At 37.4% G+C, this 13,113-nt stretch overlaps 1 protein-coding gene across 1 annotated transcript in view; it reads left to right on the forward strand.

Moving 5' to 3' along the window:
* Positions 1-13,113, forward strand: part of STPG2 (sperm tail PG-rich repeat containing 2) — a 144,850-nt gene that overhangs the window by 4,763 nt on the left and 126,974 nt on the right. Inside the window, exon 2 of the mRNA XM_036443056.2 lies at positions 7,776-7,879. Coding sequence (XP_036298949.1) covers positions 7,776-7,879 — 104 coding nt within the window. The remainder of the gene's footprint in view (positions 1-7,775; positions 7,880-13,113) is intronic.

Below are 13,113 nucleotides of genomic sequence, written 5' to 3' on the forward strand. Positions count from 1 at the left end.
CGGCTCTTTTTATTGTGGCCGTCAATCCTGCAATGTATTGTAAGATTTTCCTCAGGAAATTATTTTCACCCTAATTTTCAAACTTCATTGCCTTGGCTTTTGGCCATTTGATCAGGGAGACTTTTCTAGATTTGCAGCCTGAGAGAGGATTTGGCTGTTCTTATTTCAGGAGTGGGAGAGATAATGGATCTTCCAATTCCAGAGTAATGAGAGCTATTTCTGATTTTCTCACAATTATCTGAGAAGCAAGCTTATCTTATCTTATTAAAGCAAAATTTCCCAAGAGACAACTGGCCTGGTAAAATATGTTAAAAACATAATCCCTTTAATAATCTGACTGCTCCTGATATTATTGTGCTCAGAAGTATTTCATTGGTTTTGATTTACATAATAAATCGCACCTCACATTAGCTGTATATTAGTTATCTGTGTTGGTTCTATATTAGTTATCTAAACTGGATGACATCAGCCCCTAAATATATTCTTTCCCATTTTTCCCCCCTTTGGAGAGCAGTTAGCTTTATTTGCCACAGAAGCATGAGCTATCTGTGGTCTTGTACTTATGCCCAAGTGCTTATGCCAACAATAATGATTTTATTTTATTAGCTAATCAGAATTTAGAGAGATCATCTCAGAAAGTACAGTCTATTAAGTTTAAATAAACAATATTAATGTGATTGCTTAACATCGGTGATTTTCAACTTGTGCTGCAAGAATTTTTAAAACATGCTATATCTGACTATTTAGTCAGGAGCACTGACCTCTTCCCCTTTAGATTGTCAAATAAAAAAATGACAACAGCAACACAATAGCCATCCAGTGAATGAATCAAAATTATACCTATTTTTGTCAGATCTGCAAAAATATATACATATATTTCTTGGTGTACTGCATAATTTTAGTAATTACTTTATGTTTCCATGAGATGAAAAAGGTTGAAAATTGCTGCTCTCTATGCTCAAAGATCTACTTTTATGTTGAGAATATTCTTTTTTGTTTTTGTTTTGTGGTTATAGTTGTGGGATGGAACTTTTAATTACATGCTGCCCACCCTCTTTCTCAGAATGGATTGTTTTTATTGCTTCATGCCAGTTTGATTTATTTCCTGATGTTGGCACCTCAAACTCAATATATCCCAAACTAAATTTATTTCTTTTGATATCTTTTCCTCTTCTATATTCTTGATTTCTTCCTACCTGACAGTTTATCATTTGTAGTTTGTACTTTACATGCCAGTAGATTCATATGCCCCAAATAAAACTTGCCTTACACTTCACCAACTCTAATTCCCCAGAACTATCATCTCCTAAATTTTATACCATAATTATTAGCAGCACTGTTTGTAGTGTAATTATTTGCTTATTTGTCTGGCTTTCCCACTATTTGAGGTCAGGGTTTTAGCTTATTCATTGTTGTACCCTTACTGCCTCTCTTTGACATATAATAGAGTATTCAGTATTTTTGAATAAATAATTAAAGGTATAATTTAGAATAGCACCTACTAATTCATTATTTATTGTTTAATATGCAGGGCTGTATGATAGGATGACCAATCATCTTGGTTTATCTAGACATGTCCTGGTTTTGGCCCTAAAAGTCCTATTTCTTGGGTAAAATAGGACAGTATGTCACCCTAACTATAATTAGGTATAATCCTCATATGTAAAAAGCCAGGGGCTGTTACGACCAAAACAAATGGATGAATGACCGAACACAGGCTGCATGGGGTGACAAGGCTGGCAGGGGGGCTAGTGAGAATGACCAAATGACTGAACAGCAGGCTTTGTAGGGCGACCAGGCCAGCAGGGGGGGTTAGTGAGGGATGACCAAACGACTGAACAGCAGGCTGTGTGGGGCGACCAGGCCGGCAGGGGGCAGGGGCAGTTAGGGGTAACTAGGCTGGCAGGGGTGGTAGTAAGGGGCAACCAGACCTGCGGGGGTTGGCCTAAACCAGCAGTCAGACATCCCCTGAGGGTTCCTGGATTGGAGAGGGTGCAGGCTGGGCTGAGAGGAAACCGCGGCCCCCCCCCCACCCCCCCACCCCCCGCACTAATTTCATGCATCTCTCTATATAAAAGCCAAGCGGCCAGAACAACTGGAACTACTGGAATGACTGGTTGCCATGACATGCACTTCGGCTGGCCAACCTCCCATGGCCCCTCTGGCTCTGCTTGATTGGCACCCTTTGGGGCAATCCAACAGGACCCCATCCGTCCATGAATTAGTGCACTGGGCCTATAGTGCTATGAGTAAAACGGAAAAGTCCCTTCTCTCATGGAGATCATCAGTATAAACACTTTAATTTTCTTTTGGTTTTATTTCAACTCAATGTTTCATATAAACTGATAGCCCATCGATGAAAGATTCTAAATAATTACCTTTGGAAAACTTAAATGAAGATTTGATGAGTCTTGAATTTATGGGCTGTTGTGTATCTTGTTTTTGCATTTTTATATAAATTTCTGTATTTTGCATTTAATTTTACATTTGTCTAGGTAAATTCAGTTAGAATCTCTGCATGCTCAGATAACAACAGCCTCAGAACTATCATGAGCTTAGCTTTCTCCCATCCAAGTACTAACCAGGCCCGATCCTGCTTAGCTTCTGAGATCAGATGAGATCGGGCGTGTTCAGGGAGGTATGGCCGTAGACTTACCGTATTTTTCGGACCATAAGATGCTCCGGACCATAAGACGCACCAGTTTTTAGAGAAGGGAAATGAAGAAAAAAAGATTCTGAAACAAATAGTGTCCTAAAATATTTTATGTGCATTAAAACCCAACATCACAGTCATAAACACATGTAATCAACCCTGTAAAGTAAACAGCAGCATTTAGAACCATTTTAGAGCCGGGCAAGCACACAGAGACCACACAGAGCCAGGCAAGTAAAAAAACTTTTTTTTAAAAGTATATGTGTAGGCTATATTTGGACCATAAGATGCAGGGACTTTTTCCCCCCACTTCTGGGGGAAAAAAAGTGCGTCTTATGGTCCGAAAAATACGGTAGCTTTCTTATATTAGTTCTCACATATTAGTTCACATTAACTTAGTGCCTATATGAACTTAAATTAGATTAAATATACTTTTAATTGTGAGAGTAAAATATACTTTTAATTGTGAGAAATACTTATGAAGAAAATCATATAAATATAAACTTATGGCTTAAAAAGTGAATACTCAAGAAATAACATTACCAAAATTTCCTTTTTAATCATAATCTTTTTCCTTTCCCCATTAAGTAAATATTATTCTGATTTTTATGGCTATCACTTTCTTGCTTTTCTTTACAGATTACTAAATTATCTTGATGAAGTGACCCCTTTATCATAATGAAATGTCTCTCTTACTCCTGCTTTTCCTTGATTTTAATATAGTCAAAACAGATTTCATGGATTCATGGATGCATGGCATATTTTTCTCATCCTTTTATTTGAACTTGTGTCTTTATGTTTTAAGAGGGTCTCCTATAGACAGCATAAAATGGGGTCTTGCTTTTTTCTTTTAGTCTGATAATCTCTATCTTTTAATTGACATGTTTGGAATTCTTCCACTTAATTATCAATATTTTTACATTTAAATTTACTATCTTGCTATTTGTTTTCTATTCATCTTATCTATTATTTTTTTCTTCTTTTCCAACCTTTATTGAATGAGTTGAGTTTTGTGGTGGTTTTTTGTTTTTTGTTTTTTTTAATGATTCTGTGTTGTTGTTGTTTTTCAGTTAGTTTTTACCAGAGGATATTTTTTTCCATTGATTTTTTAAAAATTAAATTTATTGGGGTGACATTTGTCAACATGATCATATAGGTTTAGGTGTGAGTTTCTATGTTACAAGATCTGTATTCCATCGATTTTTAGGAAGAGTGGAAGGGAGGGAGGGGGAGAGAGCGAGAAACATTGATGTGAAAGTCACACATTATTTGCTTGCTTCCCATCCCCACCCCAAGCCTGCAACCCAGGTACATGCCCTTGGCCAGAATTCAATCCTTTGGTGCATGTGCTGATGTTCTAACCATTGGGTGACACCAGTCAGGGTTAAATGTTTCTGTTTTTGTCTTTGTCTTCACTATTGTTTTACCAGCTGTAATTCTTTGTTTTATTTTTTATTTTTAGTGGTTGCTCTAGGGTTTATAATGTCTGTTATCACAATCTACCTTCAAAAAATACTGTACCACTTTACATATTATTAACTCATTAACTCTTTTATTAACTCAAAAAAATTTTGTTGTTTATTTTATCCAGTGGCACTTTTCCTTTTAGAAGTTTGATTTGAATCTTTTAATGTAGTATCTCCCCTTTATCTATTCATCATGTTCATCTTTCTTGTACCTTGTTGAACATATGAAGAATACTTATGATACTGTACTTTAATGTTTATATGTGCTAACTCCATCTTCTCATTTCTAGATCTGTTTCTTTTCATTGACTCTTTTCCTGTTTACATGACTTATTTTCCTCCCACTTAGAAGAAGACTTTTTGGTAGTTTGCACTATTGACTTTATATAATCTATAGCTTAATTTTGTGTGCTATCTGTGTGTCTTGAATGAAACCTGTGTATTGTTCTCTAGTTTCTTACCGAGTTGGGATAGTTCTCTGATGTCCTGTGTTTTTCAGCTCTACTGAACAACGCTTGCCTTTTCAAAATGAGCATTGGCTTCCTTATAAGGATTTCTGTTCTTGTGGTCTTTGTTACTATCCAAGTGTTTTTGGTTTTTTTTTTCTCTTTGCTTTGGGACAGCCAATTCAAACCATCAAAGTTTTAACATCATCCATCAAGGTTTTCCTAATCATCTAAGCATAGTTGAAAAGTTCCCCTCGTTTGAGTTTCTAAGCATTTTGGCACATGATATATATTTTTTTAATTTAAAATTATTTTAGTTCTTTTCTTAATCTTTGACAGACTATTGCTTATAGGGTAAAGTCTATATTTTACTCACTTCTTTTATGTTGTAATACCTAACACAAGTAAGTAATATTTTATTTCAGTCATATTTTAATACACATGGGCCTCAAAAGAAACATTATTTCTAGTTTTAAAATCAATACCTTTTGATATTAGTCTGAGTTAGGGAGATATTAAACTATTCTAATTATCACCATAAAAAATTTCATACTATCCTTCAGTTTCTGTTAGTGTACAAGATTCTTACCAGTTTTGAGTCCTCACTTTCATTCTTTTATTTCCTGTTGACTATAGCTGCTCTCTCCCCTCCCCTTTCCGCCCCTCCCCTCTCCTCTCCAGTTAATCCCCACCAAACAATATTTTTCCTTTTTTTTTTTTTTTTAAAAAGAGAGAGTGGAAGGCAGGGGGAGAGACAGAAAGAGAGAAACATCCACATGAGATAAACACATTGAGTGGTTGTCTCCCACATGTGCCTGGAACCAGAGATTGAGCCCACAGCTGAGAGAAGTGCTCCTGATCAGAATCCAACCTGGGACCCTTCAGTCTATGGCTTTATGCTCTATCCACTGAGCCAAACTGGCTAGGGCTCCCATCTCTTCTTTAATATCTATGTTGCTTTAACTATACTAATTTTCTTGATACATTTCTTGAGATATTTATCAGTCTTTAAGCAGGCTAAGTCTGTCTACTGTCTACTAAGTTTGTCTAAGTTTATGATTGCTTTTACTGTGAAATTTGTAACTTTTATTTATAAACCTTTGGGGTGAGGCAATCCAACTATGGATCAAAGCAAGGGGACATTATTAATTACTTGTTATAAACTCACTTTAAGTTATTTCTACTTAGGCTGTCTCTATAAATTTATATATGTTATTCTCTACAAATAATAGATGCTGTTCCAAAATACAAAACAGTGGTCTTTGGAGGATGAAAATACTTTATCAGCTAAATATAACTGCCATTTTTATCTCAACCAAATATGCTTAGAAGAAAACAGACTTTTGTTTTTTATTTTCTTTAGGTATTTTTTCTGTTATTTAGCAAATCCAGGTTCTTATATTTAATATATAAGATAGATACACACACACACACACACACACACACACACACACACACACACACACACACCCCGGGTCTAGTAATAATTAATGTCGTTTTTAAACATTCGTTTAAAATCTTGCTTGGCATTGACTTGTATTGACATAACCTTCAAACACGTGGTATCTACAGAACGTGTGAAGTGCAATTAACAAGTTTTGCTGGAAAAAGTTCGTGTTTGGTTTGGTTTTTGTTGCAAAACTAGGGCTAAGAAGATGGCGGATGAAGAGCATATTCGGCACTGCATGCTTTACGAGTTCCAATTAGGAAGAAAAGCAAGTGAGGCTGCAAAAAACATCTGTAGTGCTCTTGGTCAAGATGCAGTTAGCGCCAGAAAATGCCAGCGTTGGTTTGAGAAATTTCGCGAGGGAAATTTTTCGTTAGATGATAAGAGTGGTCGAGGCCGTGTGTCCAATTTTGATCAAGAACAAGAAGCTCTTCAAGCTCTTTTGGTGCAAAATCCTCCAATTACCCAACAAGAGTTTGCGACAACTTTAAATTGTTCACAAAAAACAATTTCCAATCAATTGTGTGCACTTGGCAAAGTCCAAAAGTTTGGAAAATGGGTTCCTCATGAGTTGACCGACAACAACCGTAATCAAAGAGTCACAATTTGCAGTTCGCTCCTCTCTCGTCAAAACCGTTTGCCGTTTTTAGAGCAAATTGTTACCGGAGATGAAGAATGGGTGCTGTATGTTAATTTGAAAAGGCGGCCTCAATGGTTGGACAAAAATGAGACTCCGCAGCCCACGCCAAAACCTGACTTGCATGCGAAAAAAGTGATGTTGTGTGTTTGGTGGAATTTTAAAGGAATTCTTCATTATGAACTTTTACCATCTAACCAAACCATTACAAGTGCAGTGTATAGTGCCCAATTGGAAAGGTTAGCCCAAGCTTTAAGAGAAAAAGAACCCACGCTGATTAATCAGAAGGGCGTAATTCTTCACCACGATAACGCACGACCGCATACTGCAAGAATCACTGCTGAAAATCTGCGCCAGTTGGAATGGGAAGTTCTCCCTCAACCTGCATATTCTCCTGATATTGCCCCTTCCGATTACCATTTGTTTCGTTCTTTGCAAAACTTTCTTCTTGGAAAAAAATTTAATAATGAAGAATGCCTCAAAAATGCATTGACCGAATTTTTTGCATCAAAATCACAAGAATTTTACAACAGAGGGATTAAAATGCTTCCTGAGCATTGGGCACAAGTAGTAGAAAACAACGGCAGCTATATTGTTGATTAAATTTTGTTGTATTGTTTAAATAAATTCGATTTAAAAAAGTATTAGAAAACGACATTAATTATTACTAGACCTAATACACACACACACACACACACACACACACACACAAATACACAAATTCTGCTTTTACATTAGAATCTTTAAAATGCAACAACTTGCCGGAACTGGTTTGGCTCAGTGGATAGAGCATCGGTCTGCAGACTGAAAGGTCCCAGGTTCAATTCCAGTCAAGGGCATGTACCTTGAGTGTGGGCACATCCACAGTGGGGAGGTGTGCAGGAGGCAGCTGATTGATGTTTCTCTCTCATCAATGTTTCTAACTCTCTATCTCTCTTCCTCTCTGTGAAAAATCAATAAAATATATTAAAAAAAATAAAATTCAACAACTTCTGTAGCTAGCTGTTAATTCTGATAGAATAGTATCAACAGTTGAAGTTAATAATTGATTTTTATGCATTTTGAGTGCTTTTTCTCTGAAATAATTGAAATATTATCTGTCACTGATACGATTTTACTTTTATAGGTGGATATGCACCATTCCTTTCTTTGGTTGCGAGAAACACTGTTGCCCTTAACACTGAGGAAGCTATTCCAGGTCCAGCACACTATAATGTTTCTGAAAATCAGGTAAGTTTATAATAAATATTATAATTATTTAAGTTAATAAAATTATGCTTTCTTTCTTTAATAGACTGTCATGACAATTGTTTCCCCCCTCCCCCTTCATATTATCTCCTTTCTCCTTTTAATCTATATTTTGTAGTTAGAATAAGAGAAAGTAAATGTGTTTCAATGCTGGTTGAACATATTCTGTAAAGCCAGAGCTATTGAAACTGAATCACATGTCTCCTAATTCTATACAGTCTCAAGAGTGTTTGACAAGAGTATTTTTGATGTTTCATTCATGTTAAAAATACTCCTCTCATTATAATGAGAGGAGTATGCTAATTATCTATTGTGCCGTGAGGCGTAATGACCTACTGTGTAATGACCAGATCACGGATCTGCAGGAGGGTGGGGCAGCGAACCACAAGTGGGTGGTGGAGAGCTGCAGGAGGCGGAGAGCTACAGGAGCGGGGCAGGGCAGCAAGCTATGAGGAGGGCGCCTCAGGAGTGTGGACAGTGGGCAGAGAGCTACTGGTGCATGGATTCATATGCAGGGCTACTAGTATCTTTATATTCATGAACATCACCTTTTACTCTTTCCACACTTTGCCTTCATAAATAATGATTCCTAGCTGACCCCATGTTGGAGGCCCAGACGCAGTGGCAGAGGCCTTAACTTTTGCATTAGTCTCTCTGAGTTGATAATAGCAACCATTCTGTTAGTAGACTTTGGTTACAAGCAATAACATAGATTTTAAAGATAGATAGTAGGTTTATCATGAAAGATTTATAGGAAAGGAACTTAAGTAGCTAATATACACTTAAAGGAAGATTGAATAATTAAGTCTTAAGGCAGCATAAGACTAAGATAATTCTAGGTATTGCAGTCGTAGAAACTTCTGCAACTTTTAATAGGAAACTACCATTGGATATACTTATTTACGTTTTTTCTTTCCTTTCTCCTCCTCCTTCTCCCCCTTCTTTTTTTCCTTGCCCTCTTTCTCTTCCTTCTAATCTTCCCCTCCCAACCCCCACTACCTTTCTTCTTCTCCATCTTTATCTTTTATCTTCTTCTCCTCCTCCTCCTCCTCCTCCTCCTCTTACTTTTACTACTTCTGTTTTTTGTTGTTGTTTTTTTTTCTTCCTTTCATTTTTTTATGTGTGGCTCCAAAGAAAATTAAAATTCTCAGTAGGGAGAGTCTGATTGGTCCAGTTTCATTATGGAACAACACCTGTGGTTCCAGGGATAGGATATCCTGTGTTTGTAAGCTACTTTAAAACCACTAAGCCACAAACCCCCAAAACTCATAGACACAGATAACAGTGTGGTGATTACCAAAGGGGAATGGGGGAGGTAGAAGAAGATAAAGGGGGGATAAATGGTGACAGAAAGAGACTTGACTTTGAGTGGTGAACACACAATATGATATGCAGATAATATATTATGGAATTGTACACCTGAAACCTATAGAATTTTATTAACCAACTAGAGGCCTGGTGCACAAAATTTTTGCACGGTGGGTGAGTCCATCAGCCCGACCTGCACTCTCTCCAATCTGGAAGCCCTCAAAGGAGCCCTCTCCAGTCTGAGAGCCCTGACATCTTAGGCCCACTTCTCGTGGTTCTCTGCTTTCTGCAGGGCCTGGCTGCTCCATGCCTGCTGACCAGAGGCTCTCCACTGTCCAGAGGCCCTCTGTGTCCCACCCTGGATGCTCTGCGCCCACTGCCCAGAGGCCCTTCTTGCCTGGGGTGGAATGCTTGCCTCATTGCCGTGGCTGCCCGCTCTCAGTGGCCGCCCCCCACTCCCACCTCCCGAGGACTGGGGGACTCTGGCAGGGCTAAGGGGACTGAGCATTGCCATCTTTGTGATGGAGCGATGGTTAATTTGCATATTACTTTTTTTTTAGGATTTCACCCCAATAAATTCAATAAAATTAAAATACTAAAAACATTTAAAACCCCTACAAAACTATGGAAAGGGGGTGGGATTTGATTGTCTCAAGGCTGATGAATATGCTGTTATCTATCTATCTATCTATCTATCTATCTATCTATCTATCTATAAAAGCCTAAGTGACCGAATGACCAAATGACCAATCGTTAGACTGGTTGCTATGATGTGCACTGACCACCATGGGGCAGACGCTCAATGCAGGAGCTTCCTCCTGGTGGTCAGTGCACTCCCATAACAAGAGTGCTGCTCAGCTGACTAACCCATCCTGATGGCTCATCTGCCCGGTGGCAGCCACTCCCTCCCTCAGTAGTCCTACAGGTCCAATCTCTGGAGAATGGGCCAGGTACCACTGGACTGGCACTGCTGGCATGATCCCAACAGCACCACTGGCCTCCCGGAAATTAGCCTCAGGCACTGCAGCCGCTTCCCCTGCCTAGACACTTCACAAGGAAGAAATGATATAAAAGTGGCCATCCCCTTTCCTTTCCCCTTCCCTTTTCCCCTTTTTTCTTTCCCCTTTCCCTTTCCCCCATTTCCTTTTCCCTTTCCCCTTTCCATTTCCTTTCCTTTTGGCTTTCTTTCTGTCTGTCTTTCATCCTCATCAGAGGATATTCTTTCCCCATAGATTTTTAGAGAGTGGGTAGAGGGAGAGGGAGAGACAGAGACAGAGAAAGAGAAACATTGATGTGAGAGACACATCAATTGGTTGCCTTCCATACATACCCCAAACAGTCCTGGGGATTGAGCCTGCAACTGCACTACATACCCTTGACTGGAATCATACCTTGGACCCTTCAGTCCTTGGGGCAATGCTCTAAACACTTAGCCAAACCGGGTAGGTCCTTATATTGCTTTTTGCTTTATAGCATAAAGAGCCAGGAATGGTCAGCTTTCAATTCATTAGAACATATGTTGCTTCTCTCTGTCTTGAGAATGCTGGAGCTTAGAGGACAAAAAGCAAAACATTCAATAGTGGGTCATTAAATCTAATCATTAGAAGTGTCATTCCTACTTCCATGCCATGGCCCACAAACTAGCATATTAATGGATATGTGGGCTTTCTAGTTCTACCAACAGTTCCCTTATTAAAATTGATACATAATCCCAGTATTTTAAGAAGGAAATGTAGTAAAATACACAGTAGGTAGATTTTAAAGTTGTTAAAAATGACGTGTCAGGATGTTGAAATATTATTTTATGTTAATACTGATTTTAGTCAATTCCATGTGAGATAATATAAAATACAATCTAGATTAAAATTTACTCTATTTAATATTGGGTAAATTTCTTGGATTTAAAGAATAAGAAATTGGGAATTCTGCTTTTTTTATATAATGAGTGAACAAGAAAAAAGTTCTAGTAGTCTATTTTTCTTCTTAAAATTTTAAACAAATGCCAGAAGAAGATTGATTTCCTTGTTTATAAAATTATTTCTAATTTATTTACTTAATTGCTGTTGATTTTGGGTGGGGGTAGTTTTAGGCTAAACTCTTATAGAACTTTTAGAAGTTTAAAAAGTGGGCATTTATCACAATGTTTAAAAAATAAAGTTTATTTTATTTTAAATGAATGAATTAGTATTGTGACATAATTTGTAATGTGACATAGTTTACATAATTATTCTGTATATGAAACATAATTAAAGGGATAATATTATTGGAAATTAATGCAGGTATTTAACTTCTTTTTTTTAAAAACTTTTCTTTTGGAAGCATAGGTTGAAATGTTACTTTCTATCAGTAATACTTAGTAAATATTATTTAGGGACTTCAAATGACATTTTGAAAAACCTAAAATATGGGTTGTGGTTGTGAGGGCCTACCTGCAGTTAAAATACAAAATACCTCAAGCTTTATTAAGTAGAACATTTAAGTATTGAAACTGTGTGCCATAATTTGGTCTTCTGTGGTTATCTGTATCCCTTAAACTTACTTCACTTTGATTATGGGCATCATCACTATTCCAAAGTGGTGGGGAGGGGTGTGGAGGGAGGTTGGGTATACCTTTGCCTTTATAACTCTTGCCCTGTCATGGCAAAATCACTTTTCCTTTAGCATATTGAAAGCATGCTAATTTTTTTTGTTTTATTTTATTGCTTAAAGTATTACATATAGTATTATATATGTCTTCTTTTTCCCCCATTGACCCTCCCCCCAGCCACCCCCACTCCGTAGCACATGCTCACACCCCCCTACTGTCTGTGTCCATTGGTTATGCTTTTATAAATGCATGAAAGTCCTTGGGTTCATCTCTTACCCTGTAGAGTATTATGCTGAGTGAAATAAGCCAGTTAAAGAAAGATAAATATCACATGATCTCACTCATTTGTGGAATATAATGAAGCATGCTGAGTTTTTTGAAAGGAAGTTTGTTTAGTAGAAAAGAACATAAAGGAATTAAAATAAAGTGAGAAGAATCAAGTTTACAAAGTGCAGGCTTTTGATCCTTTAATAGATAATTAGCTCATTAAGTTACCTGCCTTGTTCTGTTCATATCCTCTTTCCTAGGATTCTTACTTCAAAGTGTCAGTACAAATTTCACTTAAGTTTTCTGGTCCTGTTCTTTTCCAGTTTCTGACCTATCTCTGCTTGATATGTACCATCTTGTTTTTGCTACATGAGAATGGTTCTAGATGTTCTCTTTTCTGGGTCTAGACTAGGGGTGTCGAACTCAATCAGAGAAGGGGCCAAAATCTAAAATCCAGCCTAAATCGCGGGCCGAATGGTTTACTGAACAGTCATAAACTGTCATTGTGATGGAAACGCAGCGGAGTGCAGTGATGACAGCGCGGTGCGGGCCACATTGCAAGGCCTGGCTGGACGGATTTGGCCCGCGGGCCTTGTGTTTGACACATGTGGTCTAGACAAATAGTTTCATAATTTTTATTATGTAGGCCTAGGAATAGATGTTCAAATTAGGTTTAATTTTTGATCTGAGAGATATCTCTCACTAGAGTGAGTGATAGGATATCACATATGATTCAGTACATGCTCTCCTCTTTCAGATAAGAATTGCCCCTATAGTGTTGGGGAGTTGCTGACAATATAACAATTCATCAAATAACTATAGTATTTAGACAAAAATCCGTACTTAAAAAGTAATAAGACCATTTTCTCAGAGGTTTTATATAAAATGCATAATCGGTCATATATTTTTGGGTCATTAATCTGACATATAGCAGTTCCTTTTGTAACCTCTTATAAAATCAGTAGAATTGGTAATTATGAAATATGAATAACCTGAAAATATTCTGGCTAATTTGTATCATAGTTAAAAAAAACCCCATTGTAGATCATTTTTA

Source organism: Pipistrellus kuhlii, unplaced genomic scaffold (assembly GCF_014108245.1).
Source record: "Pipistrellus kuhlii isolate mPipKuh1 unplaced genomic scaffold, mPipKuh1.p scaffold_m20_p_1, whole genome shotgun sequence".
Taxonomy (NCBI): Eukaryota; Metazoa; Chordata; class Mammalia; order Chiroptera; family Vespertilionidae; genus Pipistrellus; species Pipistrellus kuhlii.